The 27,500-nt window shown below is 44.7% G+C and overlaps 2 protein-coding genes across 2 annotated transcripts in view; one reads left to right on the top strand and one right to left on the bottom strand.

Moving 5' to 3' along the window:
- LOC139747739 (uncharacterized) overlaps positions 1–27,500 on the bottom strand; it is a 147,959-nt gene that overhangs the window by 48,276 nt on the left and 72,183 nt on the right. The window lies entirely within an intron of this gene.
- Positions 21,784–27,001, top strand: LOC139747726 (uncharacterized). Its single transcript, XM_071660331.1, has 2 exons — positions 21,784–22,393; positions 22,432–27,001. The coding sequence occupies exon 2, from the start codon at positions 22,926–22,928 to the stop codon at positions 25,635–25,637; it is 2,712 nt and encodes a 903-aa protein (XP_071516432.1). The 5' UTR covers positions 21,784–22,393; positions 22,432–22,925; the 3' UTR covers positions 25,638–27,001.

The following is a 27,500-nucleotide window of genomic DNA, read 5'->3' as shown; positions in this document are numbered from 1 at the left end:
TCATGCGAGAAAGCAATGATGTGCAATTTACCGCAGGCTCCCCTCGTAACGGATTGTGGTCAACCGCAGAAAATGGAGGTTGATGACCAAGGAGCTACTTGATGTGGGGCTTCCTATCTCTCTCGCCCCAACCCCCCTCGTCCTCCACCTCCCTGGAAACTTACACCTTCCCCGTCAACCACACCACGACGAAGACAACCCCCCCCCTCCCCCATCCTCCTCCTCCTCCTCCTCCTCCTCCTCCTCCTCCTCCTCCTCCTCTTCCTCCTCCCACCCCAGGCAGACATATTAGTTGGATATCTGACCGGACCGTTGGCATTCCCCGCGCGCTTTTAAAAACGCGAGACTGTGTCGCCAATACTTTCCTCCGGCCATTTCTACTCTCTCTCTCTATCCTTTCAGTCAAAAGGGAAAAGATCTTGTTGCTTCGCGACCTTAGTAAGGGAGGCGGGGGGGAGGGTGGGAGAGGAGGTGTCCTCAAAGACGTTTGTCTGTTACATAAACCTGTGCATCGGGTACTGACTGAGAGACGCGAGACGCACAGACACTTGGCTGTTGTGATTATCGATCACATTTTGTAGGCAGGTGGAGACGCTTGGCTGCGGGAGAGTTGAATTACCATCCGTCGCTCCTTCGGAGACGAGGCCATTCGGTTTGTAAAGAGATCGTTTGTCGTCGCCTTCGAGAGACGCTGCCGCACAGGAGGTTATCTGGTCGTTTACAGCCATTTAACGACGCTCGTTTGATTATGTAGCTACCCCGGCCATCTCACCGAGTGGTAGTTAATCATGGAGGAAAGCTACTGTTCCACGCAATGCTAGGAGAATAAGAGGGCCGCTACTGTTTAACTGGTGATTATGGATAAGCTGATGAGCAGTGAAGATTATCTGCTCGAGTATAGAGACGATTAGTAAGTTATCAAAGATAACCCGGATAGATATCAGGAAGACAGGATAACCTGTAAAGATATCGGCAGGTCAAGATAACCCGTAAAGATATCGGCAGGTCAAGATAACCAGTAAAGATATCGGCAGGTTAGGATAACCCGTAAAGATATCGGCTGGTCAAGGTAACCAGTAAAAAGATATCGGCAGGTCAGGATAACCAGTAAAGATATCGGCAGGTCAAGATAACCAGTAAAAAGATATCGGCTGGTCACGATAACCCGTCAAGATATCAGTAGGCGACTCAAACTAAGAGGTTCCCTCCTGTTCAGGGAAGAGTCAGGAACAGGAGCACACAACAGAGGCGTATCCACTGTAAAAGACTCAGACATCCGGCAGCAAAGAGGGGGTTGACCCTGTGGGGGTGAGGGAGGTGGGGGGTGGGAGAGGGTAATGTGCACTTCCCTGGTGGGTAATATGTGTGATTAAGCACACACACACACATACACACACACACACACACACACACACACACACATATGTTACACATGGCAGTGATGGGTGAGGTTTTAAGAAAAAAAAATCTGATTCGAAACTTTTTTTTTTATTTTTTTTAATTATCCACTGGAAAGCGATGCACCCACGAGGTAGCGCGCGCGCGTTCACACACACACACACACACACACACACACACACACACACACACACACACACAGTGGTATAGCCTCAGGCCGCCCTACAACACCACACTGTTCATTCCACCCATTACCAACCAACAGTCAGACAGAAATGTTCTTTTTTTTTTTCGTATGTTTTTATGGCGTTTAGGGTAACATGTCGAGACGGTGTGTGTGTGTGTGTGTGTGTGTGTGTGTGTAGGAGGAAGGAGGTATGGGGGGGAGGGGGAAGAGGGGGAGGAAGGAAGGAAGCTCAGGACACTCACAGGGAATCGGATCGTAAATCACTATGATTTAATCTCCCTTTTAACGACTTCATTTCTCGGGTTTAACGGGCATTCCAGTCACCGTTTTCTTCTCCTCTATATTGGTTTATGGTCGTGGGCGACATCTGAGAGACGAGCCAGGAAACTCTCCATGTTCATTTCGCGTGAATATTTTATCAATTCATTTATCTTTTGTGCTTATTTCATTTATTTCCTTCGTTTTATCATGCGTATCGCTCGTTATGAATGGATTGCCCTCCGTTCGTTATTTGACTCTTTTATTTTCATCTTCGGTCTTGTATTCAGTCTTTCATATGAGTTTCTTTTTTTTTTTTGGTGTTTAAGGTTATGCTATTTACTCCTGGATGAAAATACGCCGAGTGATTCCACAGTTGTGAAATAGCGATATGCAAAAAACCAAACCTGACAGACGAAAGACGGGAAAAAAAATTAATAACATAACACATAATAAATCATTTATAGACAATGTTTGACGAAAAAGTTAAAAAGAATGATGAGATTATTATATGATTCTCCAACCAGCAAGATCGGGCCCGCCACCACGCCATGTGTGTGTGTGTCTGTCTGTCTGTCTCAGTGAGAGAGAGAGAGAGAGAGAGAGAGAGAGAGAGAGAGAGAGAGAGAGAGGGGGGGGGAGGCGCCGCGCCTTGTGGGGGGTGGGGGTCTTAGAAGAACCCCCCCCCCCCACCCCCTCCTGGCGAAGAAAATGATACAGTTGACAGTAATGAGCAGGAAAATAACAGGCGAGCTCCCCCGGATAATGAACCGTGATTCAGTGTAATTGTTTGACTGGGGAGGAGTGTTACGCAAAGTACGGCAACTACCGCTTCTTTATAGACGGCGTCACGATCTAAAGGGGTTGTGGGAGTACGGTACGACTACCCGACCCCCTCCCTCCCTCCTGCCCCCTTACCGTGCGATGGTGCGATCCTTGAGTACGATGGTACGGCTTTTGAGTCCGTCGGTACGGCCCTTGAGTAAGACAGTATACGATTCGAGTATGACGGTGCGATCTTTGAGTACGATGGTACGGCTTTTGAGTCCGTCAGTACGACCGTTGAGTAAGATAGTATACAATTTGAGTATGACGGTGCGATCCTTGAGTACGATGGTACGGCTTCTGAGTACGTCGGTGCGGCTTCTGAGTACGTCGGTGCGGCCCTTGAGTAAGACAGTATACAATTTGAGTATGACGGTGCGATCCTTGAGTACGATGGTACGGCTTCTGAGTACGTCGGTACGGCTTCTGAGTACGTCGGTGCGGCCCTTGAGTAAGACAGTATACGATTTGAGTACGGTGCGATCTTTGAGTACGATGGGACGGCTTCTGAGTACGTCGGCACGGCCCTTGAGTAAGACAGTATACGATTCGAGTATGACAGTGCGATCTTTGAGTACGATGGTACGGCTTTTGAGTCCGTCAGTACGACCGTTGAGTAAGATAGTATACAATTTGAGTATGACGGTGCGATCTTCGAGTACGATGGTACGGCTTCTGAGTCCGTCAGTACGACCATTAAGATAGCACGGGATTTGAGTACGACGATGATGCTATCTTTCATTACGACGGTGCGACTGTTGAACACGGCGTTATACGACCCCTTTGAGTGTGAGGATACGACCCTTAAGCGTGACGTTACGACCCTTGGGTATGTTGGAGTGGCCTTTTGACCCCCGTCTTGAGCCCAGGGGTTTCAGATCAAAGGGCCGAGCCAATATTAACCCCCCACCCTCCCCTCTAAAAGGTCGTCCCATCGCACTCAATGGTCGTCACGTCTTGCTGGGAGAGGGTCGTTTCCTCGTGTTCCTGGATTGACGACCTTTGCTCCAACCATTCCGTCGGAATTACAATCCACCTCGGAATTACTCTGGCATTTCAAATGATAGAAGAAAAAATAGAAATAACCCTTGGAATACGTAAAAGAACTCGTAAGCAATGACTTGAATTTGTAAGTAAGAAATAAAGTCCTTTTTTTTTTTCACTTGGCTTTATAAGTACCCAAGAGGGCGTCACTTGCGACCAAAATAAAAAAAGAAAAAAAATAATGGTTATAGGACAAGAGGCGTTTCCCCATTCTTCAGCGACAGGGATGCATGCGCGTGTGGTCGCTGGGCCACACTCGCTTTCATTTCCTACACACCTGCCCCACAGTCTGTCTCCCTCTCTCTCTCTCTGGTGCCCTTTTTTTTTTGTCTCCCAAGATGTTATAGAGAACAAGGGACAGTTGATGTGGCGGCGTGGAGTAACAGAAGTAATTGTATGGTCATTGTCAAAAAGTAGATAGATAGATAGATAGACTTTGCATTTGTTGAAAATTAGTAGTCAACTGAGCTGCTGTTTCATGATTTCACAAACATTACCATTATATTCATGATTCTTTTTTGTCTTATCTTGGTTTAAAATCTCTGTCACGTATATTCATTTCAAGAATCATTCGCCTTTTAAATGTGTACTCATTTATTCTTAAACTTCTCTCCATTCCTGCCATTCGGTAATTTACTTATTCCCTCAGTTTTCTCTTAATGGTCATCAGTCAGATCGTCAGAAGTTATCCTGCATCACTCACTAAACCCCCCTTTCCCTTTCTCATAAAAGTCGTCCTGTTTTGAGTCCTGTTGCTTGTGTAACCCCTGCCTTCCTCCCACCCCTTACCCCCCCTCATAGAAAACGAATTCCTCGAAGGCTACTGTTGAAAATGCCATAACCCAGATTCCTTTGAATCCTGGAACCTATTAGAATCCTTAAACCTGAACGTAAAAATCCTTTTTCTTCTCTCTCTAAGACATTCCATGACGTCCTCAAAGACGTCCAAAATATCTTTAAAGCGCCATGGAAGAGCCAGCCCTCAGTTATGGCAGCGTGACCTCCGAGGGGTAAGGATCAGGTCATAGGTCACGCCCTTATAACCCAGGGGGTCGTAATGTCGTGTTGAAGGATCGTACCACAGTGGTAAATAGGTTGATTATGCGTCCCCTTTTTTTTTTTTTTACGTCTAATGCCTTTTCCTGACCAGTCTGCGTCTGTCCATAGCTTATAACACAGAGACATTTACTCATGAATGAGCACTATTGATCGTGCTTACAGTTAAGCCCTCCTGTCCGTGTCCATGAGTAAAGTACATTACTCGCACTAACGGGTGATTAATGAGTGAATTGATCATAGACTCGCAAATGGTATAATCGCCCCACAAAACTACAGCAGGGCCGACAAATCGTTACGCTCCTACAGAACACCATCGAGATCTTTGTATTATTTGTTTCCCTTTCTCTCTGTAAACTAATCCATTGTATATTATTTTTTTCACTAAAGGAGGAAGAAGGATAAAGATGTATTTTTCTTAGGGGTCTGGAAGGTTACTATATTCCTCAATTCAAGGAGACAGAGAAGGATAGAGATTTGTATTTTAACATAGGGGAATGTGAGCTTACACTATACCTCAATTAAAGGAGAGAGAGAGAAAGATAGAGATCTGCCGTTTAAGGGGCTCCGTGAGACTGTGCCACCACTTCGTTTTCTTTCCAGGAAGTACAGTGTTTCCTGGACCCCCGATGCCTCGCTCACAAGACTTTTAATTAATAAACTTAATAACTTTACGCTTGACTACCTAAGAATGTTTTACATCTTTTAATCATGGCAAAAATTTTTGTTTGGAGTAATTGGTCAGCATATTTGATCCCACATATATATATATATATATATATATATATATATATATATATATATATATATATATATATATATATATATATATATGCATGTCTGTTTGGTATTTCCCTCATGTGTGAGGTAGCGTCAAGAAGGAGCACATGGATGGGACAGAGTCACTCTCTGGGGGAGTTAGTTTCTCTGGGGTAGAAATATCCCAGGTAGTCTCGTTTCGGTAAAAAGATAAATGTGAAATAGCCTGACTGGGGTGCAAAAAAACTCTGGGGTATAAGCGTCTCTTGGGGGAGGGTTATGGGGGAGGGGGGATGATGATGAAGCAAGGAAATGATGATGGAACACACGTGTCAGCGAGGGATGACCGTCTTTAACCTGACCTCGTAAAAGAGGTCATGACCTTAAGAGAGGAGAGAGAGAGAGAGAGACGCACACCCAACCTCATGACACGGGTAGAACTGCCCTGTGTTCATGACAGTGATGTTTATACCTGGTGTACTGGGGTTTTACTTACGGGACCTCCCTCCACCCACCCCAACCCGCCTCGCCTCACCCACCCCTTTGTTTTCTTTTACCGGGGGTCCTCCTCCGGCTTGGTCGCCGACGCTCCGTGAGGGAGCAGGGTAAAGACTCTTCCTCTCTGGAGGAGGAAATGGTCCTCGATGTGGCTGTGCTCTTTCTCGTCCGGTGCCACACTCCCGTAGGAAAGGTGATTTGTTGTTCGTGATGTTACTATCTGCAAGCGCAACACAGGAACTCTTTATATATCTTTTTCTTTCTTTCATACTATTCGCCATTTCCCGCATTAGCGAGGTTGCTTTAAGAACAGAGGACTGGACCTTTGAGGGAATATCCTCACCTGGCCCCCTTCTCTGTTCCTTCTTTTGGAAAATAAAAAAAAAAAAAAAACGAGAGGGGAGGATTTCCAGCCCCCCGCTCCCTTCCCTTTTAGTTGCCTTCTACGACACGCAGGGAATACGTGGGAAGTATTCTTTCTCCCCTATCCCCAGGGATACTTTATATATATATATATATATATATATATATATATATATATATATATATATATATATATATATATATATATATATATATATATATATATATATCCTATATTTCTTGTACCTTCCCTGATGATGTGATTATTACATGAAAGTGCACTTGGGAACTTATCTTGTTTCATTTCCCCGTAGACTCATAGGAGTATATATATCAAAGTAGCCTCATTGATTAAGCAAAGATACGGTCATAGTAGTTTACATTTTAGATTAGATTGTGTATCAAATCGTCGTTAACTTCGAGTATATATGATTATACACACGTTTTCAGTAGGCTAAAGACATGTTGATAGATGGTTGGTTGATTGGTTATTTGGGCTTGACGTCTAACGATTGCCAAGGTCGTTAGGGCCATCAACGTCATGTTTACAGTTATATTTATGATTAGTATGCAAGTTATAACCAATGATTGAAAAATTCATTAACATCTTCAGCTGGTAAATACAGTTCGAAGACCATTCTCGCTGTCGTTTTATATATATATATATATATATATATATATATATATATATATATATATATATATATATATATATATACACTTGGAAGATAATCATTTCAATTTTTTTTTTAATTCAGTAGATTGAAATCCTTCATGCATTATGAAAAACATTCAATTCTGGATTTCATTCGTCTCAAGTATTCAAATGTAAATTCTAAATCTCGCTCACTTCACATTTGCAATAATCTATTTGCGCTTGTCATGATTTGCATATTTATTTTTCGCACTTACCATTATTTTTTTGCCCATTAGCATATTATCATTAGCATAATTACATATTTATAAGCCATTTATCTGCGGAAAATGAATATTTACAATCAGGTATTAGGGTGCACTATTTTAAACTGTTAAGGACCTGAAATTACCTCAAATTCGTTCATGTAATCAACCGTAAGCAATTAAGGACATTTTTCTGTAGACGATCGTATATTAATAGTAGACAGTTTTATCTTCGTTTTGTTATATCATGATGTTCTTCGCGAAGACATTCTTGTATTTTCTTTTTTGGGGAGTTTTTACTCTTTAAGTAAGGTTAAGTAAGGGCAACAAGTGTGTGTGTGTGTGTGTGTGTGTGTGTGTGTGTGTGTGTGTGTGTGTGTGTGTGTGTGTGTGTGTATATATATGTATATATATGTATATATATATATATATATATATATATATATATATATATATATATATATATATATATATATATATATTTTTTTTTTTTTTTTTTTTATACTTTGTCGCTGTCTCCCGCGTTTGCGAGGTAGCGCAAGGAAACAGACGAAAGAAGTGGCCCAACCCCCCCCCCCCCATACACATGTATATACATACGTCCACACACGCAAATATACATACCTACACAGCTTTCCATGGTTTACCCCAGACGCTTCACATGCCCTGATTCAATCCACTGACAGCACGTCAACCCCGGTATACCACATCGATCCAATTCACTCTTCCTTGCCCTCCTTTCACCCTCCTGCATGTTCAGGCCTCGATCACACAGAATCTTTTTCACTCCATCTTTCCACCTCCAATTTGGTCTCCCTCTTCTCCTCGTTCCCTCCACCTCCGACACATATATCCTCTTGGTCAATCTTTCCTCACTCATTCTCTCCATGTGCCCAAACCATTTCAAAACACCCTCTTCTGCTCTCTCAACCACGCTCTTTTTATTTCCACACATCTCTCTTACCCTTACGTTACTTACTCGATCAAACCACCTCACACCACACATTGTCCTCAAACATCTCATTTCCAGCACATCCACCCTCCTGCGCACAACTCTATCCATAGCCCACGCCTCGCAACCATACAACATTGTTGGAACCACTATTCCTTCAAACATACCCATTTTTGCTTTCCGAGATAATGTTCTCGACTTCCACACATTCTTCAAGGCTCCCAGGATTTTCGCCCCCTCCCCCACCCTATGATCCACTTCCGCTTCCATGGTTCCATCCGCTGCCAGATCCACTCCCAGATATCTAAAACACTTTACTTCCTCCAGTTTTTCTCCATTTAAACTTACCTCCCAATTGACTTGACCCTCAACCCTACCTAATAACCTTGCTCTTATTCACATTTACTCTTAACTTTCTTCTTTCACACACTTTACCAAACTCAGTCACCAGCTTCTGCAGTTTCTCACATGAATCAGCTACCAGCGCTGTATCATCAGCGAACAACAACTGACTCACTTCCCAAGCTCTCTCATCCACAACAGACTTCATACTTGCCCCTCTTTCCAAAACTCTTGCATTCACCTTCCTAACAACCCCATCCACAAACAAACCAAACATATATATATATATATATATATATATATATATATATATATATATATATATATATATATATATATATATATATATATATGTATATATATATATATATATATATATATATATATATATATATATATATATATATATATATATATATATATATATATATATATATATACATAAACTTCTGGAGAATATTCCTAACTACAGAAGCACAAATATCAGCGACATTTCCCACAGCCCCTTCCTTGCCTGGCTGTAGCCGGTATGAGAAGTGAATGTGAACTCAGCAATATAAAACCATTAGCACCCCCACCCACCCTCCCCTATCGCCTTGGGGGGACACACACATACGAAGCCCGTATTTAAAACAGCACGTTCTGAGAAACAGCAATTGCCCTAAGTGAACTCAGAGAGAGAGAGAGAGAGAGAGAGAGAGAGAGAGAGAGAGAGAGAGAGAGAGAGAGAGAGAGAGAGAGAGACCGTATACAGAGAATTTAATTTCGCCTCGTGCGTTTAATGTGGAGGCCTTGAGGAAGAATCTTATTAAGGTTAAATATATGATGTTTTTGTGTTAAGGGTCGAAGGGCAGAGGGGGTGGGGGGGGGGGTGTTTAAGAAACAATTATTCTAATATGGTCATTCGGTTCTGTTACAGTAACCAGTAATTATGTTCTTATTTTCATGTATAAACAAACCGCGATAGATGATTTGAATATATTTATTATTCACTATATTTGATCAATGTCTCCCACGTCACACACACACACACACACACACACACACACACACACACACATATATATATATATATATATATATATATATATATATATATATATATATATATATATATATATATATATATATATATATGAATTATGAGTAAAGATTTCTCTGGCTTAATGACCCAACCAGCCAGGTATATTCAACAACGTACATAAATACCTTAAACCGATCTCATGAATAGCTTTTGGGAGCGGTGTCCCCACTTCCTGACCCTCTACTTCACTGATGAGATGCTAACTCAAGAACTGATGGCCTGGCCATGGTTGGTACTAGGGGGTCATAATGGTCTATGGGGGAGGGAGAGGTAAAAGGGGAGGGAGGAAGCCTCCTCTGTGAATCCCAAGAATACAGCGAAGGAAAGGAAGGAAGAGGTTTTGAAAGAAGTGAGTCTCCAAAGCCTCTCTGCCCCTGTAAACCTATACCGCCGCTCTCCGTTTTCTGTGGGTAGACGCTCTGGCTAGTGTTGACTTTGCCATTCGGGATGTTTTTTTTTTTTTTTCTCTCCTACAGGGAAAAGGTTAAGGGGGTTGGGGGGGAGAGGAAGGGAGGGGGCTGTATGGTTTCGTGAAGTTGTGGTCGCCTGAAGGATTTCAGAATTTCGCCTGTGTGATAATACAGTAAGGAATTTTATCTTCGTAGACGAAAACATTGCGAACATGCAGACGACAACGAGTCTTTAAACTTTAAGTGAGCAGTACCAAGGAATTAATACAGTACCAAGGAATTAATTACAGTACCAAGGAATTAATACAGTACCAAGGAATTGATACAGTACCAAGGAATTGATACAGTACCAAGGAATTGATACAGTGCCAAGGAATTAATACAGTACCAAGGAATTAATACAGTACCAAGGAATTAATACAGTACCAAGGAATTGATACAGTACCAAGGAATTAATACAGTACCAAGGAATTGATACAGTACCAAGGAATTAATACAGTACCAAGGAATTGATACAGTACCAAGGAATTGATACAGTACCAAGGAATTAATACAGTACCAAGGAATTAATACAGTACCAAGGAATTAATACAGTACCAAGGAATTGATACAGTACCAAGGAGTTAACACAGTATCAAGGAATTAATACAGTACCAAGGAATTGATACAGTACCAAGGAATTAATACAGTGCCAAGGAATTAATACAGTACCAAGGAATTGATACAGTACCAAGGAATTAATACAGTATCAAGGAATTAATGCAGTACCAAGGAATTGATACAGTACCAAGGAGTTAACACAGTATCAAGGAATTAATACAGTACCAAGGAGTTAACACAGTTTCAAGGAATTGATACAGTATCAAGGAATTAATACAGTACCAAGGAATTAATACAGTGCCAAGGAATTAATACAATGATGATAAAAAACTATGTTATTACATAAAGAACCGTCTGAGCACTGATAAATATGATATCCTTATGAATCGTACGTTTGGCTTGGCGTTATCCTCAACACTTAAAGATATATATAAGATATCGTCAACAAAGATATATATAAGATATATATAAGATATCGTCGATGGTTCGTTCTATGTTACCGGTTACGTCCTTAATGATCCTGGCAATCGTTAGGCCTAGAGACCAAGCAACCAACCTCTCAGAAGTAAAAAGAAAACGTGTCGTACGTATTTCCTCCACAGGATATGAGTTTTCATACGACATAAAGACCATATGTCGTTTGGTTTTTTTTATTTGATGTGGGGGAAATATAATATCCATTCTCTCATAGCTAGGACGTGCAGAGTGCTATCTGGAAAAAGTTCAGAGGAATCGTTGGCGCTGTTTTACACCATTTGTGATCCAGGGATAGGTGGGAATATATGTAGAGTAGAATCACGTTATTTGATTAAACGTGTGTGTGTGTGTGTGTGTGTGTGTGTGTGTGTGTGTCTTTGCGTTCACATAATGCATACATTACGGTCTCCAGATATCTCATTAGGGTACGTTCTAATTCTATTGTTCTTTTTTTTTTCTCCCCTTAAAGTTTAAAAAAAAGTTCACCACAGAACAGTTGTATTTATGAGTTCTTATTTCAGAGCTCGGCATTTCTTATTTACCAGTATGTTTTATGTACTGTCTGTCTGTGTCTGTCTGTTTGTCTGTCTCTGTGTCTGTCTCTCTGTGTCTCTGTCTCTCTGTGTCTCTGTCTCTCTGTGTCTCTGTCTCTCTGTATCTCTGTCTGTCTCTGTCTGTCTGTCTGTCTGTCTGTCTGTCTGTCTGTCTGTCTGTCTCTCTCTCTCTCTCTCTCTCTCTCTCTCTCTCTCTCTCTCTCTCTCTCTCTCTCTCTCTCAGCGTAAGCTTATTTTTTTTCCCCCTAGCCTTTCTGCAGACCTTCAGCACATGCTGGCACACACACACACACACACACACACACACACACACACACACACACACACACACACACACACACACACTCCGGCTGGGTTGTGAGGGCCTTACGCCAGCCAATAAACGAGAGTGCCATAGACACAGCGACACTCGTGGCGGTGACTGCGGCACACTGTGGGGGTGCCAGGGAGTGCCTCCTGTCTCGTCGTTTCTACTGCCGCCGCTGCAGACACAAAGGCGTCTTGTGTCGGATGCGTTGCGAGAGGGGGCCATTAACGGGGGAAAAAAAGGGGGGGAGGAGGGAAGGAGGGAAATTTCCATTTGTATACGCTATCGGCGTACGGACGTATATTCGTGAATATATATATACCTTCTAATATATTTCCGTTGATGCGAAGATATATTCATAAACCGGCGTATAGCTAAGTCACAAACACACTATTGTGTGGACGTGCACATATATCTATATCCGGGAAATACATTTCCCTATGTAAATACACAAACATTACTATATATTTATATATATATACCTACTTACTCCTGTCTTAGGAGTATCTTCTACCAATAGGAAACTGCCGCAGTACTCAGGTAGCTAGCCACGTCCACCGGGTGGGACCAAGAGTCATTAAGGGTGGCGATACTGTGGGGAGGGTGTGGAGCGGCTGAGCAGTTCGGTGTCTTCATTGTTGCTTCGTGAGGATGAAAGGTCTTGGGAGTTCGTAGTAATGTAGGTGATGGGTGATGTCCAGAGCTTAGACGGGAAAGTGTTGACTCTCCTTTGTCTGGGAAGTGTAGTTTCAGAGGGGTGTATGTATGTCTGGTGTGGCGGTGTATGCAAGGCTAAGTTGAGGGGGCGGTTGTTTTGCGCGTGTCGGGGTATCACATTGTGTATGCATTTTGTCAGCGTTACTTCCTTTTGGTGGTGGGGGTTAGCTGTGCATAGAGGTTGCCGAAGTGCGAGGCAGGGGTAAGATTTTCATTTCTCCTTGGGTGTTGGTGGTTAGTTACAGAGTGGTTTAGGTTGGGAAGAAGGGTTCCAGTGCCGTTACGAAAGAAGTGTATGTAAAGCAAGGATCGTAATAGGATAATCTTTTGTTTTCATTGCATTAATGTTGAGTGTTTGTGGTCGCCAGATAGCCGGTGCGTGTTGTGAGTGCTCTGTGTTGTGTGGGTGGGTCGCAGCTTTGTTGTATTTGCTTCTGAGAGAGAGAGAGAGAGAGAGAGAGAGAGAGAGAGAGAGAGAGAGAGAGAGAGAGAGAGAGAGAGAGAGAGAGAGAGAGAGAGAGAGAGAGAGAGAGAGAGAGTGGAGTTCGACCCAGGCAAGTCAGGCCTGGTTTAGAGTGGGGCGGGTGAAGTTTTCGTGGAGGATCGTAAGGGACTCTCTTTCTTGTCCAAATAAACCAACCCACAAATATACAAGAAAGATCAAAACAAATTATATAGTTGTCGTGACAGAGCTCAACCCACGGTAAGTAAGTTACTAAAGGCGCACGCACACGCAAGCCACACGCACGCACGCACGCACACGCACTCTGGTTGTCGGTTGTCCGCGCGTCTTGAGGAACTCCCCCCAAATTTGCCGCTCAGATAATTTCCATCAAGTAGCCACTCCGGACGCAGCCGCACACACCTACACGCAACTGGGCGAGAGAGCTCATATTCCCTCCTCCTCTTCTCTTTCCCCCCTTGGAGAACCGTGGGGATGTCGACCTTAACGCCTTGGTGTGGGATGGAACCCTCTTGCCACCCCCCTCGCGGGTTTGTGGGTGGGTTTTTTTTTGTGTAGTGCGTAGGAAATGGGGGAAGGAGGAAGGATGGGGGTGTGAGAATAAATAGGGTGGGGGTTCAAGAAGTGGGGAGGAGGGTGAGTAGGGTGGGGGGTTGGGCGGGTGGTGAAGTGAAGGGTGAGGAAGGAAAATGGGGGGGTTGGGGGGTTGGGGCTGGGGTGTTTTCCAGTAGGGGTGGGTAAGGGGAGGAGGTGGGGGGGTGATGAAGTTAAAGGGGGGGAGGGGGAAGGGTGCAGCAGTCTGGTGGCGTTGCTTGCGCCATTAAGGGGCGCGTGTGTGTTTGTTTTTACTGATGTCGTTACAGCCGCCCCAGCTGTTACAGCTGCTGCTGCTGCTGCTGTTTCTGCAGCTGCTGCAGCTGTGGCCGGTGGCTCGCAGCTGCACTCGTGCTGGTCGAAGGTGTGTCAGTATTGCGGCGGTGTGGTCGTTAGTGTGTCTTGACTGCCCAACGGTAGAGTCGTCAGGGTGTTTGGTTGTCCTGTGAGGCGCAGGAGGAGGAGGGAGGAGGAGGAGGAAGAGGAGGAGGAGGAGGAGGAGCAGCAGCAGCAGCAGGAGGAGGAGGAGCAGCAGGAGCAGCCGACGACGACGACGAAGAAGAAGAAGAAGAAGAAGACGACTTGAGGGTTCCTTGATTTTCAAGAGGGCGGTGGTGGTGAATATATGAATGGCATTGATCTCTCTCTCTCTCTCTCTCTCTCTCTCTCTCTCTCTCTCTCTCTCTCTCTCTCTCTCTCTCTCTCTCTCTCTCTCTCTCCCCCCCTTAACAAATCCCTCAGTCTGCACCCCTTCTCCCTAACCCTAACAGCTTCCGCCATGCCTCACAATTTCGCCCCCTCCTCCTCCTCCCCCCAACTCTCCCTCATCAGGTTTTCTCCCACTTCACCCGCGCCTCATAAGCCTCATTATGATTCCCATCCAGTAACGAGGACCGAGCACCTCCTGTGGGGTATATAAAGTTATCCATCCCCATACCCCCAGCACACGGGGCCACCACTACCACTTCCCCACCTCTTCCTCCTCTCTGATGTGAACGATGCTCATAACGAAAACGGCATTCGTGAGGTGTAAGGATTCGTGGTTTACGAATTCGTGAGGGTTACGGATTCGTGAGTTTTACAGATTCGTGGGGTTACGGATTCGTGTGGTTTACAGATTCGTGTGGTTTACAGATTCGTGAGGTTTACCGATTCGTGAGGTTTACCGATTCGTGAGGTTTACAGATTTTTGTGAGGTTTACAGATTCGTGAGATTTATAGATTCGTGAGGTTTACAGATTCGTGAGGTTTACAGATTCGTGAGGTTTACAGATTCGTGAGCCTTACAGATTCGTGAGGTTTACAGATTCGTGAGCCTTACAGATTCGTGAGGTTTACAGATTCGTGAGGTTTCCAGATTCCTGAGATTTACAGATTCGTGAGGTTTACAGATTTTAGTGAGGTTTACAGATTCGTGAGCCTTACAGATTCGTGAGGTTTACAGATTCGTGAGGTTTACAGATTCGTGAGATTTACAGATTCGTGAGATTTACAGATTCGTGAGATTTACAGATTCGTGAGATTTACAGATTCGTGAGGTTTACAGATTCGTGAGGTTTACAGATTCGTGAGGTTTACAGATTCGTGAGCCTTACAGATTCGTGAGGTTTACAGATTCGTGAGGTTTACAGATTCGTGAGGTTTACAGATTCGTGAGGTTTACAGATTCGTGAGGGTTACGGATTCGTGAGATTTACGGATTCGTGAGGGTTACAGATTCGTGAGATTTACAGATTCGTGAGGTTTACGGATTCGTGAGGTTTACGGATTCAGATCCGGCAGAAAGATTGCCTGTTTAGAGGTAATTTCAGACTCTTAATATGACGGAAATTGGTTTGTTTCGTAGCGCAGAATTCGGCGACTTACATGTGATTCTGGTACGGAGAGACGCAGGTGATTCTGTGATCAAGAATAAACGACTTTCTTTACCGTTTTGTTAAGAAGGATTTGGACCATGGATCAGTCAGGATTTTCGTTATTTGTGTGTGTGTGTGTGTGTGTGTGTGTGTGTGTGTGTGTGTGTATGTGTGTGTGTGGAGTCCATGAGAAAGATGTTTATTACCAACTAATGTGATGGATGGTGTGTATCCTCTCACGGCCTGGAGGCAATAAGAGAGAGAGAGAGAGAGAGAGAGAGAGAGAGAGAGAGAGAGAGAGAGAGAGAGAGAGAGAGAGAGAGAGAGAGAGAGAGGATAGAATACAGAGAGATGTGCTCTAAATAAATATTAGTTGACTGCTTAATAACCATAAATTCAATTAAAAATTTTTAAACGCTGGCATACTTTAATATCAATACGCTTTGCAAAAAAAAAAAAAAAAGAAAAAATGGATCGGTAAAAAAGAAAATAAAGAAATAAACTCTCTTACTCAGCCAACACACACACACACACACACACACACACACACACACACACAAGTGGGACGTACTGAAACACTTCACTGGACGCAGCCATGAAAGAAATAAATGCGAAACAAACACTTCATTCACCAATCCCCCCTCCCTCCCTCCCTCTCCCCGACACCAAGCTCACTCCAAAAAATCTGAAAAAAAAAGGGTTGGAGGTAAGCTACTATTTTCATTTCCATCATAGTTCGAGAGGATATATCTAATATATCTATCTATCTATCTATCTATCTATCTATCTATCTATCTATATATATATATATATATATATATATATATATATATATATATATATATAATATTTTTTTTTTATTTATTTATTTTGCTTTGTCGCTGTCTCCCGCGTTTGCGAGGTAGCGCAAGGAAACAGACGAAAGAAATGGCACAACCCACCCCCATACACAATGTACACACACACACGTCCACACACGCAACTATACATACCTATACATCTCAATGTACACATATATATACACACATAGACACATACATATATACCCATGCACACAATTCACACTGCCTGCCCCTATTCATTTCCCATCGCCACCTCGCCACACATGGAATACCATCCCCCTCCCCCCTCATGTGTGCGAGGTAGCACTAGGAAAAGACAACAAAGGCCCCATTCGTTCACACTCAGTCTCTAGCTGTCACGCAATAATGCCCGAAACCACAGCTCCCTTTCCACATCCAGGCCCCACACAACTTTCCATGGTTTACCCCAGACGCTTCAGATGCCCTGATTCAATCCACTGACAGCACGTCAACCCCGGTATACCACATCGATCCAATTAACTCTATTCCTTGCCCGCCTTTCACCCTCCTGCATGTTCAGGCCCCGATCACTCAAAATCTTTTTCACTCCATCTTTCCACCTCCAATTTGGTCTCCCACTTCTCCTCGTTCCCTCCACCTCCGACACATATATCCTCTTGGTCAATCTTTCCTCACTCATTCTCTCCATGTGCCCAAACCATTTCAAAACACCCTCTTCTGCTCTCTCAACCACGCTCTTTTTATTTCCACACATCTCTCTTACCCTTACATTACTTACTCGATCAAACCACCTCACACCACACATTGTCCTCAAACATCTCACTTCCAGCACATCCATCCTCCTGCGCACAACTCTATCCATAGCCCACGCCTCGCAACCATACAACATTGTTGGAACCACTATATATATATATATATATATATATATATATATATATATATATATATATATATATATATAATACAGAGTTCACTGCCAGCAGTGAAATGATTGGCACCGACGGTATAGTGACACAGATTTAATTTACTCCGCAGTGAAGTACCGAATTAAATCTAAAATATTGGGTCTGATGGACGGTCGCCATTTCAGGATTTTTTTTCCTCTCCTTTTACAACTCGTGTCACTTAGATTTCGCCCAGTGATATCTATCTATTTCTCTATCTATATATCCCTCTGTCTATCTATCTGTCTGTATCTCTATCTATCTATCTATCTATATTATCTCTGTCTATCTATCTGTCTATCTATGTATCATCTATCTATGTATGTATTATCTATCTATCTATTTATTTATCTATCTGTCTATCTATCATCTATCTATGTACAAATTTTAAGAAAAGTCATTTAAATTATGTAGTTATTATCATAACATCTTCCATGAAGTTTTCCTAACAGAGTGTATGACAGTCCTTGTCATTCACAAGACTTCAGGAACTTCAGACTGATTCTAGATGTCCCCACGCCCCCCCCCCCAAAAGCCCTGATTCTTAACTCTTTCTGTAAAAAAAGAGAGAGAGAGGAAAAAAAAACCCGTTGGTTTGGCTCAACTGGGCGATGTGTGATCACACACCGCCTGATATCTCCATTGATTCTCTGCAAGAGGCGATTCCCCCAGGGGGGCAGCAAGAGGTGGCACCAGGTGGTGGTGGTGGTGACTTCCAGGTGTGTTATATGGGAGGATGATGATGATGACACGTCTGGGAATGTAGGGTGCAGTGGATGGGGTTAGGGAAGGGTTGGGGGTGAGGGGTTAGGAAGGGATGTTCTTTCTCTCTTCTCCTCCCCCACCACCACACACTCCCCTCCTCCTCCTCTCAAGATATCAGGGTGGGGGATGGGGGAGGGGGGTAGATGATATAGGTATGAAGTGCATGTATTTGGTCGAAAGATTTTTTTTTTCTTCTTCACAAACGTTTAAAGAGTCATTTATATTCTCATGGGTGAAATATAATCTCTCTCTCTCTCTCTCTCTCTCTCTCTCTCTCTCTCTCTCTCTCTCTCTCTCTCTCTCTCTCTCTCTCTCTCTCTGTGCCACAGGTCTCACTCCCTCAACTCTGTAATTACCATCCATTCACTCCTCCTCCTCCTCCCCCCCCCCCTCCTCTAGTAACTACCATTTAACGACCCTAAAACCTGTGCTAATGAGGCTAACAAGACTAGATTACCGCTGCGTATAAAAAGAACCAGGAGACGTGACGGACCGTAAAGTCTATGATAATGAAGTAGAGGGACACTGGAGGGTGGGGGTGGGGGGGGGGGGGGGGTTGGGGAGTAATTCCGTGATGCCTACGATGAACCAGATGGAACAAGCAGAAGATATGATGATTAGACAAATCATTCCTGGATTATAGACCTAGTTAGAGCCATGGTTGTGTATAGCTTTGGCCCCGTTTGACGAAAACGGTTCTTTGCCGCATACGAACGTCTTATTGTGACTGACGGGTTCAAATGCAGGTTCTACCTCATTTTTGAAAGGCTTTCATTGTGAACGAGTCCTAAAAGATAGATAGATAGACAGATAGATAGATAGATAGATAGATAGATAGATAGAGAGAGAGAGAGAGAGAGAGAGAGAGAGAGAGAGAGAGAGAGAGAGAGAGAGAGAGAGAGAGAGAGAGAGAGAGGATGGATTTGAGCATTTATTGCTGAGCTTTTACCCGGTTTCTGATCCTCTTTTGTAGATAATGTTCAGTAAGATAAAGGTTGGGGTATGAATTGTTTTCTGTCAATATGGAGGTTTCATTATTACTCGTAAATCAACATTAATGCCTTTCTTGTTCACCAGAAAGCACAAGTATTTTCTTTTTCTCTTTTTATTTCTTATTCTCTTTTGGTGTTTGTTGTCAGTATCTTTTGTTTTCCGTATGATTTACTTTACTATTACTTCTCTCTCTCTCTCTCTCTCTCTCTCTCTCTCTCTCTCTCTCTCTCTCTCTCTCTCACACACACACACATACACACACTCACATATATGTGTGTGTGTGTGTGTGTGTAACCCGGGTCGTGGCGTCGTGCTCAAGGGCCGAAAGGTCGTGCTCAAGTGTTATGCCGTCCGTCATGCGTGGTCGCTCGCTGCTGCCACCCATCTCAAGGGGGGGCCATATTACTGGGTCCTTCTCTCCTTAATTATACCCCCAGGTGCACACCTGAGTGTTTGCTCAACCCTCTTTCCAGACCTTTAATTGGGGCTCTGGTCCTGGCCCAGCCCTTACTCACAACTCATACAACCGTGAGAATATCTCATCTAGCACTCCAGTACGGAGCCCGCCTGCCTCCCTCTCCCCTCACACACACACTCTCACACTCTCTCACTCACACACCTTCAAGTCCTCCATGCTTCACCCTAGCAAATCTATTCGAGACAAATTTGCTGAGCATACAAATGGTAATGGAGTTGTGTGTGTGTGTGTGTGTGTGTGTGTGTGTGTCTTTTCTCCATACACCGTTAACCACCTACACACTCTCCCCTCCACACACACACACACACACACACACACACACACACACACACACACACACACTCAGTTTCCTGCACATCATAATACCTACACACCCACACACACACGCACCCACACACACACTCTGCTGGTATCACAACATGTTATCCCCCACATCCTTGTATCCGTAGACTCTACCAGTTCCCGCAGACACCAGACATCCCCTCCCTCCCATTAACCCCATCACCCATTAACGGGCACGACCCCTGTCACTCATAGTCCCTGCTAACCGCACATGTTTTACCCACACACCAACATGACCCGCACATGTTCCTATCCACTATCCACACAGCATTCACCTTTTTAATCCAACTGCCCGCCTTTATATATGAAATATATTCCCCCGTTCCTCCGTTCGTCTAGAACGCTTATGTGACTAAGAGATAAAGAAAAAAAAAAAACACGTGAAAGAGAACTCTGAGGTCAAACAAGGACGAGTGGAAATACTTAACACAAAACAAGGATTTTTCTTTGTCGTGTTTTTGTAGTTGAAAGAGGGACAGGGGGAGAGAGAGAGAGAGAGAGAGAGAGAGAGAGAGAGAGAGAGAGAGAGAGAGAGAGAGAGAGAGAGAGAGAGGTGATGAATAAAGACCGGCTGACATATGCGTTATTTAGATATTCTGCTCAGGAGGGGAGAGATATATCTATATGCATGTGTAGGGCGTCCAGGCGTAGGAGAAGAGAGAGAGAGAGAGAGAGAGAGAGAGAGAGAGAGAGAGAGAGAGAGAGAGAGAGAGAGAGAGAGAGAGAGAGAGGAGGCCTGCAGCCAACGACCAATTCCCTCTGTCACAACTGGGGGATTTGGGAGGAGAGAGAGAGAGAGAGAGAGAGAGAGAGAGAGAGAGAGAGAGAGAGAGAGAGAGAGAGAGAGAGAGAGAGGCACTGGTGCCGGTGCCTCTTAGAGCCATGCTGAAGGGCATGAGAGCCACTAGTGCCATTAGGCCAAAGCTATGTGCAAGTGCCATGAATTGGGTGGGGTGGAGGGGTGGAGGCAACAAGGGGTGGATGGCGAGGGAGAGGAGAAGGAGGGGTGGAAACACGGGGTGGATGGCGAGGGAGAGGAGGAGGAGGAGGAGGAGGGATGGAAATAGGGAGTGGATGACGAGGGAGATGAGAAGGAGGAAGGAGAGGAGGAGAAAGTGGTGGTGGTGGTGGTGGTGGTGGTGCCAGGCGAGAAGAGAGAGAGAGAGAGAGAGAGAGAGAGAGAGAGAGAGAGAGAGAGAGAGAGAGAGAGAGAGAGAGAGAGAGAGGGAAACCTACTCTTGCGGAAGCTGGCAATGGTCTCCAGTCGAAGTGATGCAGAGGAGAAAATCTTTCTCTTTTTTTATCTTGAATCAGATGTAGAAATGTTTTATGCGTTTTAGTAGAGAGAGAGAGAGAGAGAGAGAGAGAGAGAGAGAGAGAGAGAGAGAGAGAGAGAGAGAGAGAGAGAGAGAGAGAAGAGCAAAGGTTTCTAGCGCAGGGGTAACACCGTCCGCTGTGTCATCCCATGAGGCACGGGTTCGATTCCCCAGCCGGACCGAAGGTGACCTGGTGTTATCTATCCCGATAAACCGGGACAAGGTCACAGTGTTACGTCACAGACCTCCCTACCCGCCCGCCTCCTCCCTTAGACGGAGGTGATTGGCACCCAAGGGAGTGGGAGAGAAAATGGAACAGCGCAGATGTTATTTCTGTCTCTGTACATACAAAAAAAGAAATACCTCCCACCTCAGAATAGTGCGTAAACGTGCAGGAAAGGATATATATATATATATATATATATATATATATATATATATATATATATATATATATATATATATATATATATATATTGTTACGGAACACGTGTGTTTGTGTCCACGTGGTTCGTATGTGTCTTGGTGTATCTCTGTGTATGACGTGTCCTGGGTGTAGGGAGCGGCTTCTATCGGCCCGGATCTCACCCTCCCTGACCGTGTTGATTGCCTTAGTAATCATGTCTTGACCCAGACCTTGACCAGCCCTGTAACACCCAAACGTCAGGTCGACGGCGTCAGGTCCAACCATGGGAACTGCTACGGTATGTCGTCACGTGCGCTCGCTGCCGGCGTGGACAAAGGAACAGAGGAGGCTGGATGCACGCCACATGTGTAGGCCGGACCTTAGGCCTCCTTCAGCCAATCAAGTCGAGGAGAGGGCATGACAACCAGTCTCTTGACCTATCAAGGGCAATTGTGTCATTTTGACCTATAGTAGAACTAGGTGGCGGGTCGAGGCGTGGCCAGCTGTTCCTGCCTTGTTGGTCATTCACATAAAAGCTCAGACAATCGTCTGAGACCTTGATTCCTTCACCAGTCTCGAGCCCAACAACAAAAGGTAATGTAGGCTTTCCCTGTCTCGAACCCCGTAGCCACCGCTGCCCTAGGTTGTAAGATGTTACTGTGTCCCGTCAAGTATGACTAGGTTGTAAGATGTTACTGTGTCCCGTCAAGTATGACTAGGTTGTAAGATGTTACTGTGTCACGTCAGAATCTAACTAAATGTAATGCTATCGAGCAAAGTGTCAACGGAAAGAGATCTCCTGGTTTGAAATCTTATCTGGAATTGTTAACATATGTTCAGTGTTAAACTCATGTTCAGTGTTAACGTAAATGATTCGTGCCTGATTTATGTGTTCATCTTGTACATTTGAATTCTTTTCATTATAAGTAATTCTAACCTTTGTGTTTGTTTAACCCTATAACGTTAAGATAGCGTCATCCTGTGTTGTGCTATATTACAAATCTACCGTCCTTGCAAAGACGAGGACCAGTAGAGTATTTGTAACATATATATGTTGCTGGCGACCTTGCTATAATAAGTGCTGAGTTCGTAACAATATAAATTGGCGACTTTGTCCGAATATATATTATATTTGAATTCGTAACATATAAACTGGCGACCTCGCCAGGATATTTCTTGCCTTAACGGAATCTCTTTCCTTGATTCATTAATCATGTCGTTGATCAGTGGTGACAATACCGCTCAGTCATTAACGTCGGTCAAAGTCTCTATCCTTCCCCATATCCCTAGTGATATTAATGTTGATCTCAGTTATTGGCGAAAGCAGCTAGAGATAGCTAAGATCGATGCACAAGCACAAGTGGCACAGTTACAAGTGCAGAGGAAGAAGACTGAACAAGCTAGGTTAGCTTTCGAACGTGAAAGACTTAAAGTTAACGCTTCACCATCAGGACTAGTGTCGTCCCAGTTGGGTAACTTACATTCCGTACCGAAGTTCAGTAAACTCGACGTGGGCAGACGTTCAAATGGCTACGACGACAGAGGGAGGACCAATGGTAATGTAATCCCACCTGAATCTGCTACCTTGCCGGTAACTCATAGAAGTCAGGGGAAATACTCCAACAGAGTTAAGAGTTGTTTTAATTGTGGCAAGGCTGGGCACCAGGTGAGGGATTGCTGGGCTCGAGCGAAGGAATCCAGAGACTTTACCAAAAGTAGGTCGGTAAGTCTCTTCTCAGCTTTAGGTCCACTTGATAAAGTAGGTAAGGCTGTCCCTGCTCTTAGGAAAGTGAGGGGTTGCGAGAGTGTTAATCAAGTAGTTAAGAATCCGTTCTGTGGGAACTACAATGCGTTCCTGTCTGAGGGTTGTGTTAGTAGATGTGGTGTACGACGAAAAGAAACCGTATCACGGGATTCTGGTGCGCTGCAGTCCCCGATGTTGGATGGCTTGGTGCCGCGAGAAGAGTTTGGAGACCGCGTGTTGCCAGATGGACTGTCGGGTCCCAAGGAAGCTCCACTAGTTGATGTGAGAGTAGGAACAGATCTCTTTACGGACCATGCCCTTGTAGGGACTGTAGATAAGTTACCTGTCTTAGACGTGGACGTTGTGTTAGGCAGTGACCTAGCGGGTGGGAAGATGAACCCAGTGCCGGTGTTGCCTACGGGCCCGGTGGAGTCCACGGAGGCAGGGCAGCTTGAGGAAGAGGTACCAGAGATAGTCTACAACCACGATGGTGCCAGGCCTATGACAGCTGGCACGGCAGGCCGTGTGCCTGAGGACATAGCCGTTAAGACGGAGGAAGTGAAGACCAGCGAGAGGAAGCTGTGTGATACCCTCTCCCCTGGAGTTGCCTCCGTTGAAACAGTGGATTTAAAGACTCTCCCCCCGAGTAAGGCCAGCGAGGAGAAGCTGCGTGATACCCTCTCTCCTGGTATAGTCTCCGTTGAGACAGTGGACTTGAAGACTCTGCATGCGAGTGAGGCCAGCGAGGAGAAGCTGCGTGATACCCTCTCCCCTGGTGTAGATTCCGTTGAGACGGCGGACTTGAAGACTCTTCATGAGAGTGCGGCCAGCGAGAAGAAGCTGTGTGATACTCTCTCCGCTAGTGTAGCCTCTGTTGAGACAGTGGACTTAAAGACTCTGCATGCGAGTGAGGCCAGCGAGGAGAAGCTGCGTGATACCCTCTCCCCTGGTGTAGACTCCGCTGAGACGGCGGACTTAAAGACTCTGCATGAGAGTGAGGCCAGCGAGAAGCTGTGTGATACCCTCTCCCCTGGGGTAGACTCCGTTAAGGCGGAGGAAGTGGAGTCCCTCCCTACGAGTGAGTCCAGTGAGAGGGAGCTGAGTGAGACCCTCTCCCCTGGTGTAGACTCCGTTAAGTCGGAGGAAGTGAAGTCTCTCCCTACGAGTGAGTCTAGTGAGAGGGAGCTGTGTGAGACCCTCTACCCTGGTGTAGACTCCGTTGAGACTGAGGGTTTGTCTCGTACCCATTCAAGAGAGAAGACTCTCCATGAGGATGAAATTGGTGAGGATAAGCTGTGTGATGCCTTATGTGCTAGTTCCGAGCCCGAACGAGATTCAGTGAGTGAGACTGAGTATTTATCTCGCGCCCATTCAAGAGAGAAGACTCTCTATGAGGATGAGATGAGGGAGGAGATGTGTGATACCTCCCGTGCTGATTCTGAGTCTGTACAAGAATCAGTGGATGAGACTGAGGATTTGTCTCGCTCCCATTCAAGAGAGAAGATTCTCCTTGAGGACAAAATTAATGAGAAGATGTGTGATACTTCTTGTGCTGGTTACGAGTCCGTACAAGAAGCAGCAGATGAGACTGTGGATTTGTCTCACGCCCATTCAAGAGAGAAGACTCTCCATGAGGATGAGATGAGGGAGAAGATGTGTGATACCTCCCGTGCTGATTCTGAGTCTGTACAAGAATCAGTGGATGAGACTGAGGATTTGTCTCGCACCCATTCAAGAGAGACTCCGGAACGGAGGACAATATGGCCTGACAAACGATCTCGTTTGAGAAGATTTGAGGCGGGCGACGAGGTGTTACTTCTACTACAGCAGCCAGGTCAACCCTTGGTTGCCCGGTTTCAGGGTCCCTACACCATCATCTGGAGTGTAGGAGACTCAAAGTACCTTGTCTCTATCCCCGATAGGCGCAGAAGTCAGAGTTTATACCACATCAACATGCCTGAGCGATGTTTCAGTCGTGAACCTCTCCCCTTGGAACCGACGGTGCCAGTCTGCATCATCTTACGTCCAGCGGTAGCCGTGTGTGAGGGAGCCGACGACTTAGCTACGAGTGTCTCGGAGACCTGGGACCCGGGCGGAGGTGTGAGAAAACTAGTTACTCGGATATGGTTGGGTACTGTAGGATGTCATTGTAAATTTTGCAAAACTCGCAATCCCCTCTGACAGAGTTGTTGATGTTTGGAATGAGCAGTGTGAGACAGTCTCTCTCATCGATTATGAACACTACTTTTTTTATCTGTTATGTTTTGCAGGCTTCAACCAGATTAGCTGTGAATGCCAGCGATGCTGACGCTGAAGTCCTCGTGCAGGAGGACAGAGAGAAGGTTGAGCCCAAACAAATAGCCACCATGGAGATGGAACCTTTGTCTGTTATTTGTGTTATAACACTTTATATATTTGTGTCCTTCAGGCAATCAGTACTGACTACCAACCCTTCAAAATGTTAAGAAGTTATGGGATCGGAGTCAGATATTAATCAGGTGGGCCTTGTTTCTTTTTTCAAGAGTACAGTTAGATATTCACCATATTGCTGGCGCACATAATGTGTTAGCCGATTGTTTATCCTGCTCTTAACGCTAGAAAATTCCTCTTCTAGGAATTTTCTCCTTTAAGGAGGGGGGTGTTACGGAACACGTGTGTTTGTGTCCACGTGGTTCGTATGTGTCTTGGTGTATCTCTGTGTATGACGTGTCCTGGGTGTAGGGAGCGGCTTCTATCGGCCCGGATCTCACCCTCCCTGACCGTGTTGATTGCCTTAGTAATCATGTCTTGACCCAGACCTTGACCAGCCCTGTAACACCCAAACGTCAGGTCGACGGCGTCAGGCCCAACCATGGGAACTGCTACGGTATGTCGTCACGTGCGCTCGCTGCCGGCGTGGACAAAGGAACAGAGGAGGCTGGATGCACGCCACATGTGTAGGCCGGACCTTAGGCCTCCTTCAGCCAATCAAGTCGAGGAGAGGGCATGACAACCAGTCTCTTGACCTATCAAGGGCAATTGTGTCATTTTGACCTATAGTAGAACTAGGTGGCGGGTCGAGGCGTGGCCAGCTGTTCCTGCCTTGTTGGTCATTCACATAAAAGCTCAGACAATCGTCTGAGACCTTGATTCCTTCACCAGTCTCGAGCCCAACAACAAAAGGTAATGTAGGCTTTCCCTGTCTCGAACCCCGTAGCCACCGCTGCCCTAGGTTGTAAGATGTTACTGTGTCCCGTCAAGTATGACTAGGTTGTAAGATGTTACTGTGTCCCGTCAAGTATGACTAGGTTGTAAGATGTTTACTGTGTCATGCCAAGCTTAACTAAGTGTAATGATATGTTACTGTGTCACGTCAGAATCTAACTAAATGTAATGCTATCGAGCAAAGTGTCAACGGAAAGAGATCTCCTGGTTTGAAATCTTATCTGGAATTGTTAACATATGTTCAGTGTTAAACTCATGTTCAGTGTTAACGTAAATGATTCGTGCCTGATTTATGTGTTCATCTTGTACATTTGAATTCTTTTCATTATAAGTAATTCTAACCTTTGTGTTTGTTTAACCCTATAACGTTAAGATAGCGTCATCCTGTGTTGTGCTATATTACAAATCTACCGTCCTTGCAAAGACGAGGACCAGTAGAGTATTTGTAACATATATATGTTGCTGGCGACCTTGCTATAATAAGTGCTGAGTTCGTAACAATATAAATTGGCGACTTTGTCCGAATATATATTATATTTGAATTCGTAACAATATATATACACACACACACAGAACCGAGAAACTGATAGATTAAGGGGAAAAAAAAGTCATATAACGGATCACATTGGAAAGTTGTTAGCGCAAAAGTTTAGCTGTGGTGGAGTGAACCCCCTCCCATTAATTAATGGGTCACCCATATACCACTAGGGCCCCTCTGCTCACCAGATTGGCTAACGATCTCCTAAGGGGTCCTTTGGCCTCGTCGCAAACACTGGCTAACGACCTGCTGGGGAGGCTTCCTTTGGCCTCGTCGCAAACGAAATTTTTCGAAAAGCTTCG

Source organism: Panulirus ornatus, chromosome 5 (genome assembly GCF_036320965.1).
Source record: "Panulirus ornatus isolate Po-2019 chromosome 5, ASM3632096v1, whole genome shotgun sequence".
In the NCBI taxonomy this organism is placed as follows: Eukaryota; Metazoa; Arthropoda; class Malacostraca; order Decapoda; family Palinuridae; genus Panulirus; species Panulirus ornatus.
The sequence above is the reverse complement of the archived record's forward strand: the minus strand, read 5'-3'. Positions and strand labels throughout refer to the sequence as shown.

Excerpts from the sequence above, each read along its gene's own strand:
- LOC139747726 (XM_071660331.1), top strand. The coding sequence starts at position 22,926 with ATGTCGTTGATCAGTGGTGACAATACCGCTCAGTCATTAACGTCGGTC.